Raw genomic sequence first — 14635 nt, 5'->3', positions numbered from 1 at the left:
AAGCAGTCTCTCAGAACAAGCTGTTTGCAGAATACGTAAAATGTGACGTCATATTTTACAAGCCCCGCCCACGACTGTTGACGGGCACTGCCGTATTAGCAGAGACACCGCCCTGAGTGAACTGCACACAATCCACCATGTTTATGTTCACGCTAGAGCATTTAAAAGAGGCGTTCAAGTAAGAAATGTCTTCTTATTACAGCTATAGATATTATTCAGTCCAGAGCAGGGAGTGATTTTCTGTTTTTTGTTTTAGTGTTTGGCTCATAATAAAGTGCCCCTATTATGGGTTATGAAAGGTTCATATTTTGGTTTTGGGAGTCCCCAACATCAGGTTGACATGCATGCAAGGTCAAAAAACACTTACATTGTCTTATAATATGCATTTATTTTTACCTTATTTGCTCAACGACTCCCAAACGACTCCTTTGCATGACGCTAATCTGCAGTGATTGGTCCTATTGGTCGATTTCATTTCCATTTCATCATGCTTGTAATGCCTGATAAAGCAGCGTTTGTGAGCGCAGTACTGCTTTGTGTACAGCGTTACCGGAGAAACAGTATCCAAAAGCGGCACCTAGGGACAAAGAATGAATTTGCATTTTCATTCAGACCAACAAGTGGGCGGGCAATATGCTAATGTTTCATGTTGACGTCAACATGAAACGGCTTGGGATTCGTTTTAAAAACGACTCGTTTCAATGATTCAGAGTCAATTCTTTCTTTTGAGAGACAATAACTTTATACACGGATGTTTTCATTCACAGTTGTGTTACACTTTGCATGAAAGGTAATTTTCAAAAATCCATAATAGGGGCACTTTAACAGCATAGACAGCAGTATAGGTTTTGTATACTATGCTGCTGTCACTTAATACACAGATCTAATATAAACATGTGATTTCTTTCCCAGCTATTTACCTTCACAGACATAACCAACTGTATTTTTGTAACTTATGTGTGTTTTTAACACACTTGTGTGTATTTGACCGTTTAAGCGCAATAAGTCATGAAAGAAAACTTAGTTTAGTACTTGCATGCCGTGTGACAGCTACTTTCTGTGTGTGTGCTTCGGATGTGTGCGCTCAGGAAACCGTATATCAGAAGTTTAAACTAATATGGTTTAAACCACATGATTTCAGCATGATAGACATGATAATAAAAACAAACAGATGTTTTTAGCAGAGTATCCATAGTACGAGCTGTAAAGGCACAGTCCTATTCTGGAAAAGGGGGCAGGGAGCAGCAGCTCATTTGTATTTAAAGAGACATGCACGAAAACAGCCTGTTTCTGCTTCCACTCAAAACAGGCATATTCAAAATGATATGATAAATGATCTGTGGGGTATTTTGAGCTGAAACTTAACAGGCACATTCTGGGGACACCTGAGACTTATATTACATCTTGTAAAATGGGGCATAATAGGTGCCCTTTAAACTCAATAAATGGATTGTATTTTCTTAACACAAGGTTTTACAATATTGCGAATGGTGCATCAATTAGCTTTAGGATATCTTGAATATCCTGTTTCAGATATATATTATATTATGGAAGTGAAACAGCTTGCTAACGTCATGTAATGTTGTTTTTAAAAGATACAGTGTATAAATATGATACATCAGGGTTTTTTCCATGTTCATAAGAAAGATGTTGTTGCTGTGCTAAGTTTTTTGTTCTCCTTGACCATCCAGGAAAGGCTCATGGAAAATCTGGGCTACACAGGGCCTCACGAGTTTCGTAAACATACGCTAACAGCTAGATGAGCGTGTGTTTGAGCTCCAGGGTCTGGTGTGAGCCTCTGAAATAGATTACTATAAGCACTCATCTCTGAACTGGCCCACATGTGCTGCCGCTTGTGTGCTGCCATTCTGCTCTGGTTCTGCCAGTATGGAGCAGAATTTGTGAAATGACACTCTGCGCATTCACTCACTCGCACGCATCGGGTGAGGCAAAAGGGATCAGTGCGGTCACCGAATGATTGAGTCAGAGTGGCAGAGAAGGGTTTAAAGCAATGCTGTGTGGTCTTGAGAAAGTCTGTCTGAATGGACTGTCTGCCACAGGGAGAGACACGAGCATTAGAAGAGAAATTGAACGACGATGCTCCGAAGAATGTAGTTAATAGGAGGAAATCTTGCTGACTTGTGTGTTAAATAGACAATGTTGACTAAGATGACAGGGTTGGGCAAGTGACACTAAAAGCTTTTGTACTACAGTAATGTGTCTAGACAACCACTACTGTATATAAGACTTTTGAACACAGTTATTATATAGGAAAACAGGACTCTATAAAAATGTCTGGCTAAATGAACAGCACATTTCGCAGCATATTAAGCTAGTATACAGCTACAGGCAGAAGCGTCATGCTCACTCAAACAGATTTTTGAGCCAAGTGGGTTTTAAATGGAACAAATAAATGAGTCACAATTGCTGAATAGTCATGAAGTAAGGTCAACTGGTTCATGTAGATATTTTTTTTTTTTTGCATTTTAAGAAAATAATTGTAATTTTAGGCTTTAATTAGCATGCTAACAGTGTTCTGTTTCATAGCTGTTAGACAATTTGCATGGCAAAACCCTCTTGGTTTTTTATGTTTTGTTTTTTAAATTCATCCCCTTTAAAGCACCTCCCCTACAGCAATACACGGTGACCGTGATTTCACCAAGTACGACATGTTCCTGGATCAACATCCTTGTTTATCCTGGAAAAACATTCCAATTAACCAGTCAGATTTGAGGGATAACTTTTCAGTAAATATCTGTTTTAGGCTTACAATCAGGGTTAGGTGCTTCTACACCCTTGTTAATCAGCTATCATTTCACACTGATTTTAGGAATAAATTATGGGTAGGGTTAGGTTTAGGGGTAGGGATTAGGTTTAGTCTATATTTCACACAACTGTTTTCAATATTAAGACTTCTTTCAAAAACAAAAAATCGTAAATATGAACTGGATATATTAATTAAAATCATATAATAATTTGAATCCAGGTCTTATTGTTCACTAAAACTTCTATATAATTAAAAACAACAACAAAACCAAAAACATGTGAAACATGTTTGATGTTTTAAGGCAAGTTTATCCAGAACACAGCAAACACTCCATACCTTCCCCTGATAATGAATTACCTCCTGTGTGTTTCTATGTATTTCCATCTGTCATGAGCTTTGCAAAAAGCAGTTTCACTCAGGCTTAAGTGGAGCAATATTTTATAGATGGTGGTTCTCCAGAAATTTAGGAAACATTTCAGTTACAGCATTAAAATCCCATGGTCACACTTTAGTTTGGGGACCAGCTCTAACAATTAACTACTTGACTTTTGCCTCAATAAACTACTAATTTGCTGCTTATTAATAGTTAGTAAGGTAGTTGTTAAGTTTAGGTATGGGTAAGGATTAAGGGATCTAAAATATGGTCTTACAGAATTAGGCATTAAACAGTTAGTTCACCAAAAACGGAAAATTCTGTCATTAATTACTCACCCTCATGTCGTTCCAAACCCGTAAGACCTTTGTTCATCTCTGGAACACAAATTAAGATATTTTTGATGAAATCCGAGAGCTTTCTGACCCTGCATAGACAGCAACGCAACTACCACATTCAAGGCCCAGAAAGGTAGTAAGGACATCATTAAAATAGTCCATGTGACATCAGTGGTTCAAACCTTAATTTTATGAAGCTACGAGAAAACAAAAACAACTTTATTTATTCAAAATTTTCTTCTCTTCCGTGTTAGTCTTCGCCGTGTGTTCACAACAGTACCACGACGCATGCATGAGGTGCTGCTGATGCAGGAGCCGATATTCTGACGTAGGACATCCATCTTTCTTAGTTTATTGTCTATATATTCTGGTAGTTGCGTTGCTGTCTATGCAGAGTCAGAAAGCTCTCGGATTTCATCAAAAAATATCTTAATTTGTGTTCTGAAGATGAACAAAGGTCTTACAGGTTTGGAACGACATGAGGGTGAATAATTAATGACAGAATTTTCATTTTTGAGTGAACTCTCCCTTTAATGTGTGCTTTATAAGTATGAATGAACAGCCAATATATTTGTAATATGCATGCTAATAAGCAACTAGTTAATAGTGATAATTGGTCCCTAAACTAAAGTGTTACCAGTCCCACCTATTATAATTTTCACCATGCTTCAACCCTACTTTTAAGTAATTTTATTTTACCTAATGAAAGCAAATTCAACAGATTTGAATGAGAAATGTCCTCTCTTCTGTAGTCCCACAGTCCCTCATTAAGGGAAAGCTTATTCCTGCACATCTGGTACAAAAGCTTTCCAGTAATTCACTGCCACAAATGTAACTTTTCAGCTGCGATTCGCAATCATCTAATTCTGCTGGGGACTTCAAGCAACAGTTATCAATTTTGTGGCGCGGCGCGTTTTATCTTCTTTTCCCCCTTCAACATCCCTTTCCAGGTTCCTTTTTTTGACCCAACCCTCCCTTAAAAAAGGTTTCCATGGCAACTGTTGCCAAGCAACAGAGCAGTCAAACGCTCCTAATCCTGGGCTGTTGACAATGAGCTGTGACCGGGAGGAGGGGTTTGGGGGGTTTACGTGGTGCTCGGCAACCGGAGAGAGGATAGAAGTGCGCTCGTGCAAGCGGCGGAGAACGTGTGCTTGTGCGGAGAAGGATAGCGTGAGGAACTGCATTGCGCAATAGTTGATTGAAGCAATGCAGCTCTGGTTCCATTGGCTGGGAGGAGTTGGAGAGAGACTCAAGAACTGGGTCATCATGGGAGGGATGCTTGGGCAACATGGAAGGATATATTTGGCTTTGAGGAAGTTCACTGATGGAGGACTTCTGCTGTCTCCAACTTTATGACTGACAAGAGCCATTGAAGCACATTAGATTATTTCTTTCTTTTTTTTTGGTCTGATTTTTGACTAGACAGCAATGAAAATGTAAAATTATTAGGGCTGCCCCCTAATAGTCGACTAACCGTTAGTCGACCAGAAGAGGCTTGGTCGACCAAAATTTTATTAGTCGCTTAATCGCAGAAAATAAATAAAGAAATAAAAATCCACATTGGTGAAGTCACGCGGATCGTTAACGGCTGGTCTATGTGGTAATACAGTAGGCTACATCGGGCAGAACATCCAAACGCGACCTCAAAAATGGCTTATCATTTGAAATATGTACGTATTAGCAACGTTACATGGCCTCTCAGTCTAATGTTACCCTAGAGAAATGTGCGCTATTGAAGTGTCTTCTGTGAAGACTCTACGTTTATTTTTGTGCACTCACAATAACAACAAAACATTGCGCTTTTGTAAAATAATGAAAGCAAACAGGATGCGCTTTCTGCCGTCTCAGTCTCTGTGAACTTGAGCGCGAAACTCCGTGTATATTTGTCTTACAGACATGAAAAAAATATATATATTGAGAGCGAAATGTCAACTTTCAAATAAGCCAATTCAAATAAAAAACAAATATTCTCAGATTATGTAATCCGTATTAAAAGTGCAGACAGACGCATCCACTGCTGCAAAGATGACGAGTCAGTGTCGCCGACTTCATCTCTTAAACCAAGAACAAAGAAAGCACTAGTTTATCAATACATTTTTAAAATGTTAATGCAGCCCCCTTACTGTTTTTCCCTGACAAATTCATAATCATTAATTCTTCTGTCGCTGTGCTGTGGCAAGCTTATGCGTGTGCTTGAGATATTCTTACAGGTGTCTTAGTGTTTTTTTGTCCATAGAATGAAAAACAAAGGGTTGTTTGGTTCCCAACATTCTTCAAAATATCTTCTAAGTTCCTTAGAAGAAAGTAAGGCCCTGTTTAAATCTTGTGTTAAGATGCATTTTTGTTGATCCTATCACAAGTGGACCCACTAAATACAGGTATAAACATTTGTAGCTTGTCCGCTTTCGACCGCATCCAGAGGTAGTCGAAAACCAGTGCTCATGCAGTAGTAACTGAGTACATGTAATCTGGATTACGTAATCAGATTCCAAAGATAACAGTAAGTACTCTAAGTTCCTTAGAAGAAAGTAAGGCCCTGTTTAAATCTTGTGTTAAGATGCATTTTTGTTGATCCGATCACAAGTGGACACACTAAATACAGGTATAAACAGGGTCTGAAACATTTGTAGCTTGTCCGCTTTCGACCGCATCCAGAGGTAGTCGAAAACCAGTGCTCATGCAGTAGTAACTGATTACATGTAATCTGGATTACGTAATCAGATTCCAAAGATATCTGTAAGTACTCGTAATTAGACTATATTACAATTTAAAATACTTGTAATCAGACTACAGTTACTTTTTATTGATTACATGATTACAAATTATTCACACAATAGCAATACATTTTATTTTAAATTTCGTTTATCTACATTCAGAAAGTCTTCCAGTTTTGTGGACATTCACATAAAACCAGTCACTTGTCAGGTGGTTATATATGCAAAAAAAATTGAGAGGCCACACAGAATTTGACCACTGGATTTACAAAATTAAATCGTTTTAAGAAGTGTTTTCTGAACATTTCAACATTTCCATCAAATACTGAAAAGATTGGTGAACTGATTTATTTGAATTTTATTTGATTTATCACTTCATGTTTTTTAGTAAGTGTTATTATTTTAATTGTTATTTTAGAATGCATTACATTTTTATGCTTTTAATTAAACTCACAAACCCCCTGCAGTATTTTTATGTCAATATGGTACATTTATATCAATGTGATAAACAGGTTAAGTCAAACGTTATCTCAAAGTAATCAAGAATTAGTCAATCGGACAACCTAAAATGTGTAATGTATTATTAACAGATTATGTTACTAACTACAGTTTTTGTCAATTTGAAATCAGTAACAGTTTACAGTTTTATAAGTAATCTATGCTGCACTACCGAAAATGCATTCTACTGGATTGCATTAATAGTGTAGACACTCGTGTCACTAAAGACTTTAATTTGTAACTTGCCCCAAATTTTGAAAATATGACTGTGAATGGCGATTTTTGATACTCCTTCTTTGACAGCCACACCCTAGCAACTGGATAGTGTAGCAACATCCTAACAACCACTCAGATCACATTAGCAACCACTTAGCAACATCCAGGCATCCACAATACACAATACAGTACACTGTAAAAAAAAGAAAACTCGTAAAAAAAAATGGTAAATGACTGGCAGCTACGGCTGCCAAACAAAAACCGTAAAATTAAAGTAAAATATCTTAATTGAAATAAAGTGCAAAAACAATAATTTGACAGAAATTTTTACAGGAAAAAAATATTTATTTTACAGATTTTTCCTTGTTTCAATTATGATATTTTACTTTAATTTTACGGTTTTTGTTTGGCAGCCGTAGCTGCCAGTCATTTACCATTTTTTTACGGGACTTTTTTTTTTTACAGTGTAGCATCATAGCAGGGCAAACAAGCACCTCTCACATTTTCTTCTGAAAATGAAAAAAAAAAAAATCTAAATTTGTATTTTGATACATTATACTGCATTATACTGCGGCCATTGCCAGTAATATTGAGGGATGCCAAGGAAGCTAGACAAACACTGACTCATATGTTTCAATTACTGATAAACATGGATGTCAGTGAAAAAAATCCATAGCAACTCGGGCAGCTTAGCCTCCCTGCATTCAGTGAAGCTTTGAAGCTAACCATATTAGCCACATTAGCTGAACTGACTCATATCAAAGCAATTGTGAACATTTAAAGTTGTCAACCAGATGAACAATAGCTTGCTAACAAGGATTGCCAGGCCTGTGTTACAAAACTAGCCCAATGGCCAATCAAAAATATCCCAAAATCTCTAAGAATACCTAAAATACACATTTTACAGTCACTGTTATGTGTTATAAAGTGTTTCATCTTGATCAATATATAAATCGCTATATTGTAGTAATTATAAACAGTCTATTAAGGCTCCCTACCAGTGTCCCTCCCTCACAAAACTCATAATCTAGCACAGTTTTATGAATGGTAGAATGTAAAATGTGTGAACTATTTCAATAAAGTATTTCAGTCAAATATATAGTTTATGCAATATGTCAAACCCACAGGAAAAAATAATCATCCCATGGCACCAGTTTAAAAGTAGCTCAATTTCACTTGGCAACCCTGATGTTAATATGCTTCTACTTACAGTTTTGCAAAAGTCTTTTACCATACACTTTACCTTAGTGCACAATTTGCAAACTAATACATTTTTACATTTGCATTGCATAACCAGCTCCACATATATATAGCTTTTCTGATATAGTAAACTTGCTCGTCAGCTCACCTGGTACAGCATTGCACTTGCAAAGCGAAGCGCTCAAGTCCCATGAAACGAGTCACAATAAAAGATTTCAAAGACTTAAGCTAAAATGGCATGGTTGCTTCTGCAAGTGGGTTTTTATCTTGTGTTTCATTTGTTAACACTATTGGTTAGGTTTAGTGTAGGTGGTACGTTATTTTCAAACGTGTTAGAGAATTAACTTTTTGTGCCACTCACTAAAATTTAATTTCCAGACTGCTGTGATGCATACAACAACCAAAGTAATAAAACATTGATAGATTCTCGTTCACCTGTTTTGGATAAAACTGAATGGGTGTTTAGCTCCACTCACTGGACATTTCGCTATGAAATAGTTGCAAAGCGTACAACAAGCAATGTAATATCATTTTGCAGAAATGTTGTGCCAGCCACGTTTTTCTAATGAGCCTGGGTTGCAGTTCCTATAATAACTTAATGAAAAGAAACAATAACTAGGAGAGTTTCTAAGTTCAAATACAGATAATCTTTGTATAATGTTCTTATCTTCAACAAAGGAAATGTAAGCAGGGCGGAATAAAGAGAACGAGAGACAAATGTGAGACACAAAGCATGGCAATTATGAGCAGGTATGGTGTAAATGTACTTTACAGCTCTCTCATATTGCTGCTGGGGCTATTAGAAGACTACACAAGAGTCGTTTTCACTCCGCTTCAATGAAATGGATTTTCTAGAGCGAGACGTCTCAATCCAACAGTTCTTATTTACAGGAAACAAAGCATTAATACACTGTTGAACCTCCTTATTAATATTTAAGCCTAATGAAGGCTTGTGTCTGGCGTGCGCAGAGAGAGGCCAGGCGTCATGCTGTGCGGTGTGTCTCAGCGGGGCACCCCCTCCCACTGGCTTCCTGCCTTCTTTTCTCTTTCTTTTTCTCTCTCTCGTCTCCTTCTATCTCTCCCACACTTAGCTCTGGAGAAGGCTCTAGTTGGAAACACCCTGAACTTCAGCAAAGCACTTCTACCCCGTCCCCTGAGTTGTGCGATTGGTTAATGGACACCTTAAGATCTGCAGGGACGTTTGGCTAATGGTGTGACCTGATTTCAAAAAGTCCAATTCAAGGCCATTGGAGGCCCTCTCTCTGTAGGAATATGAGTGCACACTCGAGTCTAAGCGAAAATCGCAGCTGTCTAGACGTTATGGATAAATGTTTGTGTGTTTATGAGAGAGTTTTTCCCCAAATAATTAAATGTGTGCGCCATTTTTCAAAGATTACATTTGAATGTCATGGAGGATTACTCATACTATAAGATATACGTATATAAAACAGCACATATTCCCCAACAGTGTGCTTTTGGTCTTATTTTTTTTAATGGGGTCATATGATGCTATTTCAAGTTTTCCTTTGTCTTTGGAGTGTTACAAGCTGTTCGTGCATGTATAAGATCTGTAAAGTTGCGAAGACTAAAGTCTCAAACCCAAAGAGATATTCTTTATAAAAGTTAAGACTCATCCATGCCTTCCTAAAATGCCTCGTTTAAACACGCCCCCACATGTCTACGTCACTGTGTTGGACGATTTGCATAACACCACCCAAATGTTTTATGCAAAGAAAGAAGGTGTAACTTTTATTCTCGCTGTAGTATTGTTGCCGCCGCCGCCATGTCGTGGAGACGCTGTGTGTTTCCAAATATGGTAAGGGGTGTAACATTTCCATCACACGCTTAAGGTATTTGGCCAATCATAATGCACTGGATAGTTGGCCAATCAGTGCACACCGCGCTTTTCTGAACGATGAGCTTTGTAAAAATTGGTGCGTTTCAGAAAGGCGGGGCAGAGAGGAGCAACAATAATGCACAGTATGTGGGAAATAATGTGTTTTTTTAACCTTAAACCATGGAAACACATTGCATTATACCAAATACGCAAAAAAGTGTTATTTTTAGCATCGTCATATGACCACTTTAATATTTGGTAACACTTTACAAAGCCATAATGCATATGGGTTATCAAAAGGTATAATGCATTACAATTATTTATAATGTGCATTGTAATACATTATATCTTGTCGGAAATAATTATAACCAAATTTATAATGCATTGTGTAACAATGAATTGATAAGTGTTATAATGTATTAACTGTGGTTACAATTACTCATGAGAGTGTACAATGCATTATAAGGTGCATTACAAGGCATATTTAATGCATTAAAACTGCTTTTATAATGCATTATACATAAAGGCTTTAAGTAAAGTGTTACCAGATAATTTATTCAAAATGTATTTTGTAGAACTGTTAACTTAAGATGTTAACGAAATATGTTTAACACAATAATTTTATTATGGTATTTTGAGACTGAAATTGGCAGATTAATCAAGTTATTTTATTTACAGTAAAGTTTTTAACCGTAATAATTTATTTTATTGAAATTAACTGTGCAATTGATCATCTTATCATCTATACATCTATCTATCTATCTATCTATAGAGAGAGACTGTAAAAAAATCTAAGTTTTAAATAAAACAAAGCTTATTGAAGTACATTTTACAAGAAATGATTTAAGCCCTACTATAAAATTTCACGTTTAATTCAATATTTTACAGTAGTTGCTGTTTCTTTGTAAATATTTCTGAAATTTACTAGATTTTTTTTTTTTACTAGAAATCAGTGTTTCAACACCATTTTTATTCAGTGTGTGTTATAAATGAGTATTTATACATGAAAATATGTAGCTGTCTTTATGTTTTAGGAAAGAGGTCCATCACAAGGAAATTGTCATATTTGATGATCCTTGACATAAATTTGAAAAACCCCTGGATTTCAACCTCAATCCTTAAATCTTAAACCTAACCCATGCATCTGATTGGTCGATGGGAATGTTGCTCCAGGACCAGCAGGAATAACCTTGGTGCTGCACTAAGGCAAAAGAAGGAGACAAAAATTCTGAAAGAGCCTCAGTGATGAGGTCTTCCCAACATTTCCTTCATCATTTTCACATACTGCACTGATTTTATTCATGTCTCTGTGAAACCCACTCTCACTCTCATAGATGATCTTGTGATTTGCTTTAAAGCACGATGATGTTTTGTGTAACCTTTCAAACAGCGGCCCAGTCTTCATATCAGATTCCTCCCTCGGTCACAAGCTGCTCGTCCCAACCACGTGCCTGCAGCCATTGCAGCTCGCGCTGTGGGAGGGGAGCACACACACCACTTACACGAAATGTGGTAAACGCTGCACACTATATATCGAATAATCAATTACTGCTTCGTGCTTGTCATGTATATATCCTGTGTCTTGATGTGTCTTATAGGTTTACCTATGCAGCTAAACTAGATTATGTAGTAAATTATGTTTAGTAAACACTATAACCATTGAAATATTTGCAGAAAGTGCTTTTTTGGGGATTCAAATGCATTACTTGGACAGATGATGGTATCGTTAAAGGCTCAGCTGATGTTGCCAGCAAAATGGTTCTGCGCATTTCACGGGTGTTATTTACATCCTGTCCTCTGCCTTTGTTTTATGGGCATTACCTGCAAACACAGCAAGGTAATTGAACATGGGCAGGTGACTAATTGAATTAGATAGGGAACTCAGCGGGGCTAGAGAAATAGAGGTTAATAACCTCGCTTGGCCATATGATGCTTGCTGAAATCGACATGATTCTGTGAGCTGCTTTTGCTTGTTGTTTCTCGTAGAGATTTTTTTTCATGTTCGGCTTTTAATCTTATTTTTAGATTTTTTCATGTTTAGAAGGTTATTATGCCATTTAGTCTTTGCAGAAAGGGACAATTATTTGCAATGGGTCCTGTTATGGCCTGGTTTATCTAACTAAATATTGACTGATGATTGAGCCATACTCAGTGTTTACTGAAAGGCTGTTCTCTGGTCAGCTAATCATCCTGCATTTTAGATAAGGTATATTAGGATATGTGTCATCGTTCAAATTATAGTCAAAGTATTATGCCAAAACACTGTTAGAATGGAAAAAAGGCTTTGAAACACTGAATAAAAAGAAGTACATAATTTTCAAAAGAGTCCTTATTTAATAATAAAAAAAACAAATACTGTAAAAGAAAGTGCTTGAGTGAAAACGGAATGCATAATTTCCGGACACTTAATTGCATGTTAATTGCATTTGAATGCAAATTTATTATAGTTCAAATTTATATGCAATTGGCTAAACTTTTTTGACCCACTTAAGTATTGACTTAAGTATATTTTATATGTAACTTCAACATCTATTGTCTTTGAAATATGGTTAAAATGTACTGCCACATGTATTAAGATTTACGGTAAACTTAAATATTCTTTAATGTCATTTCTATTGAAATTTGAATATAATGTTTTTAAATATATTTGTAATTACACATTTGTCAGGATGAAGTTGTAATTTAGTGTATTTAAAGGAGTGGTTGACTGGTTTTGACTGGCTTGATTGTGATTATGGGGTGCAGTCTAACATGTGTTAATGCTTCGTTTAAAAAAAAAAGGCATTTTTCACATAGCTTACCTTTATTCTACACTGCTCTGTCCCTTCTCCGATGAACGCTCTGATGATTTCCTGTTTTTATGAAGCCCCTCCCTCAGAAATACGCAATGGGCTCTGATTGGTTAGCTGGCTCAGTGTGTTGTGATAAGCTAAACCGCCAGTGCGTGTCTAAACGTCTCGCCTCTCGCCTCAGAATGCGCTCCAGTTGTATTGTAAACAATGGCGTCGTCAATATTGCTTATCAATTTGAGCCTGAATGAGACCCAGAGAATATTAGTGAAGATTGTGCAACATGGCCCCGCCCACTTTGTTGCATATTCTCGGGGGCGGGGTTTATGTACATTTCTGGGTTCGTGATGTAACATGTAAACTATTTTTGGCCCATTTTATTGCCTGCCAAGGGAAAATTGTAATTCTGATGGCTCTGAAAGTAATAGCACACTTTTCCCTCAACAAGCCACACAATCTGAGGTATCATTCATGTAGCACAAACAGTGCGAGATGAGAATTTTAATTCTTAGGTTTAGAGGCTTGTTCAAATTCATAACCCTGAGTACACAAAAGTAAATGGTGAGTTGTGGGAGCTAAAGCACATTGTCAACTGTTGCCACAATAATGAATGTCCCAGCTTGTAGTGATTTGTTGTCTCCAGCCCATTGTCTAGATCTAGAGTGTCTCTGGGAATTTAATACGTTACCCTGTTTGCTCTCTTTGAGGTTAAAGGCCACTGGTTTCATCAACTCCAGAGGTTTTCCCCTCAAGGGAGCCAGATCCCTTTTGTTAGTGCTTCAGCTAACTATTTCTTGTCTTTGGTTTCCTCACAGAGCCGTATGGCGGAGAGCCTGCGTTTGTTCGATTCCATCTGCAACAACAACTGGTTCACCAATACCTCCCTCATCCTCTTCCTCAACAAGAAGGACCTGCTGGCCGAGAAGATCAAGCGTATTCCACTGACGGTCTGCTTCGCCGACTACAAGGGGCAAAACACCTACGAGGAGGCGGCCGTGTACGTGCAAAGGCAGTTTGAGGACCTCAACCGCAACAAGGAGACCAAGGAAATCTACTCGCACTTCACTTGCGCCACTGACACCAGCAACATCCAGTTTGTGTTTGACGCGGTGACGGACGTGATCATCCAAAACAATCTCAAGTACATTGGGCTGTGCTAGGACGAGGGGACGGGGGAGAGGGGCGGCGGGCGAGACATATGGAAAAAACCCTTGGCGAATGACGGGGCCCGCCTGTCGATCGATCTGAGTGCCCTCAAAAACGCTTGTTGAAACAGGAAACTCAGATGAGGCCCAGAGGAAAGGGCTACATGCTGCCATCCTGCTAGATTTATCAATGTCAAAAGCGTAAAGGTCAAAGGGGATTTTACAAGGTTGGTATAAATGTGTTTGCACTGAACATATGAGTATGTAGACACACACACACATACACCATCGTTACGTTTGTTCACACACAACGGACTTCGGGATCAGCCGTCAAGTACATGTTTGACATGGAAACACTGGAAACAGATCTCCCCGCTCCTCTCTTCCCTGACAAACAGCAGGAATTCCTTAACGTCCATGAAAGGGATAGTTCATCCGAAAATGTGCTCATTTGCTCATGTCATTCCAAACCTGTATGACTTTCTTTCTTCCGTCGAACATAAAAGGAGATGTTTAGCAGAATGTTCATGCTGCTCTTTTACATACAATGAGTGTGAATGATGAAAATGACAAAAAACAGCAGAAAAGTAACTTAACATTTTACTTGTGTACTTATTATTAAGGAATATGTTTTAAAGCCATATGTGCATAATTCAAATTTGGTGCATCACAGCTGGTGAAGTTACACATATTACAGTTGAACCACAACGATGATTAAAACAATTATTTAAAATGTTGTTTAAATTAAAACTTTTAAT

At 37.6% G+C, this 14635-nt stretch overlaps 1 protein-coding gene across 2 annotated transcripts in view; it reads left to right on the top strand.

The window, feature by feature from the left end:
• Positions 1-14359, top strand: part of LOC107744122 (guanine nucleotide-binding protein G(z) subunit alpha-like) — a 53661-nt gene extending 39302 nt beyond the window's left edge. For both annotated transcript variants that reach the window (XM_016557626.1, XM_016557627.1), the window contains exon 3: positions 13548-14359. In XM_016557626.1, the coding sequence (XP_016413112.1) occupies positions 13548-13892 (345 nt within the window). In that variant the 3' untranslated portion in view covers positions 13893-14359. The remainder of the gene's footprint in view (positions 1-13547) is intronic.
• Positions 14360-14635: the final 276 nt, after the last annotated feature.

Source organism: Sinocyclocheilus rhinocerous, unplaced genomic scaffold, assembly GCF_001515625.1.
Source record: "Sinocyclocheilus rhinocerous isolate Xijiao unplaced genomic scaffold, SAMN03320098_v1.1 scaffold287, whole genome shotgun sequence".
In the NCBI taxonomy this organism is placed as follows: domain Eukaryota; kingdom Metazoa; phylum Chordata; class Actinopteri; order Cypriniformes; family Cyprinidae; genus Sinocyclocheilus; species Sinocyclocheilus rhinocerous.
This window is presented reverse-complemented; position numbering and strand designations above follow the sequence as displayed.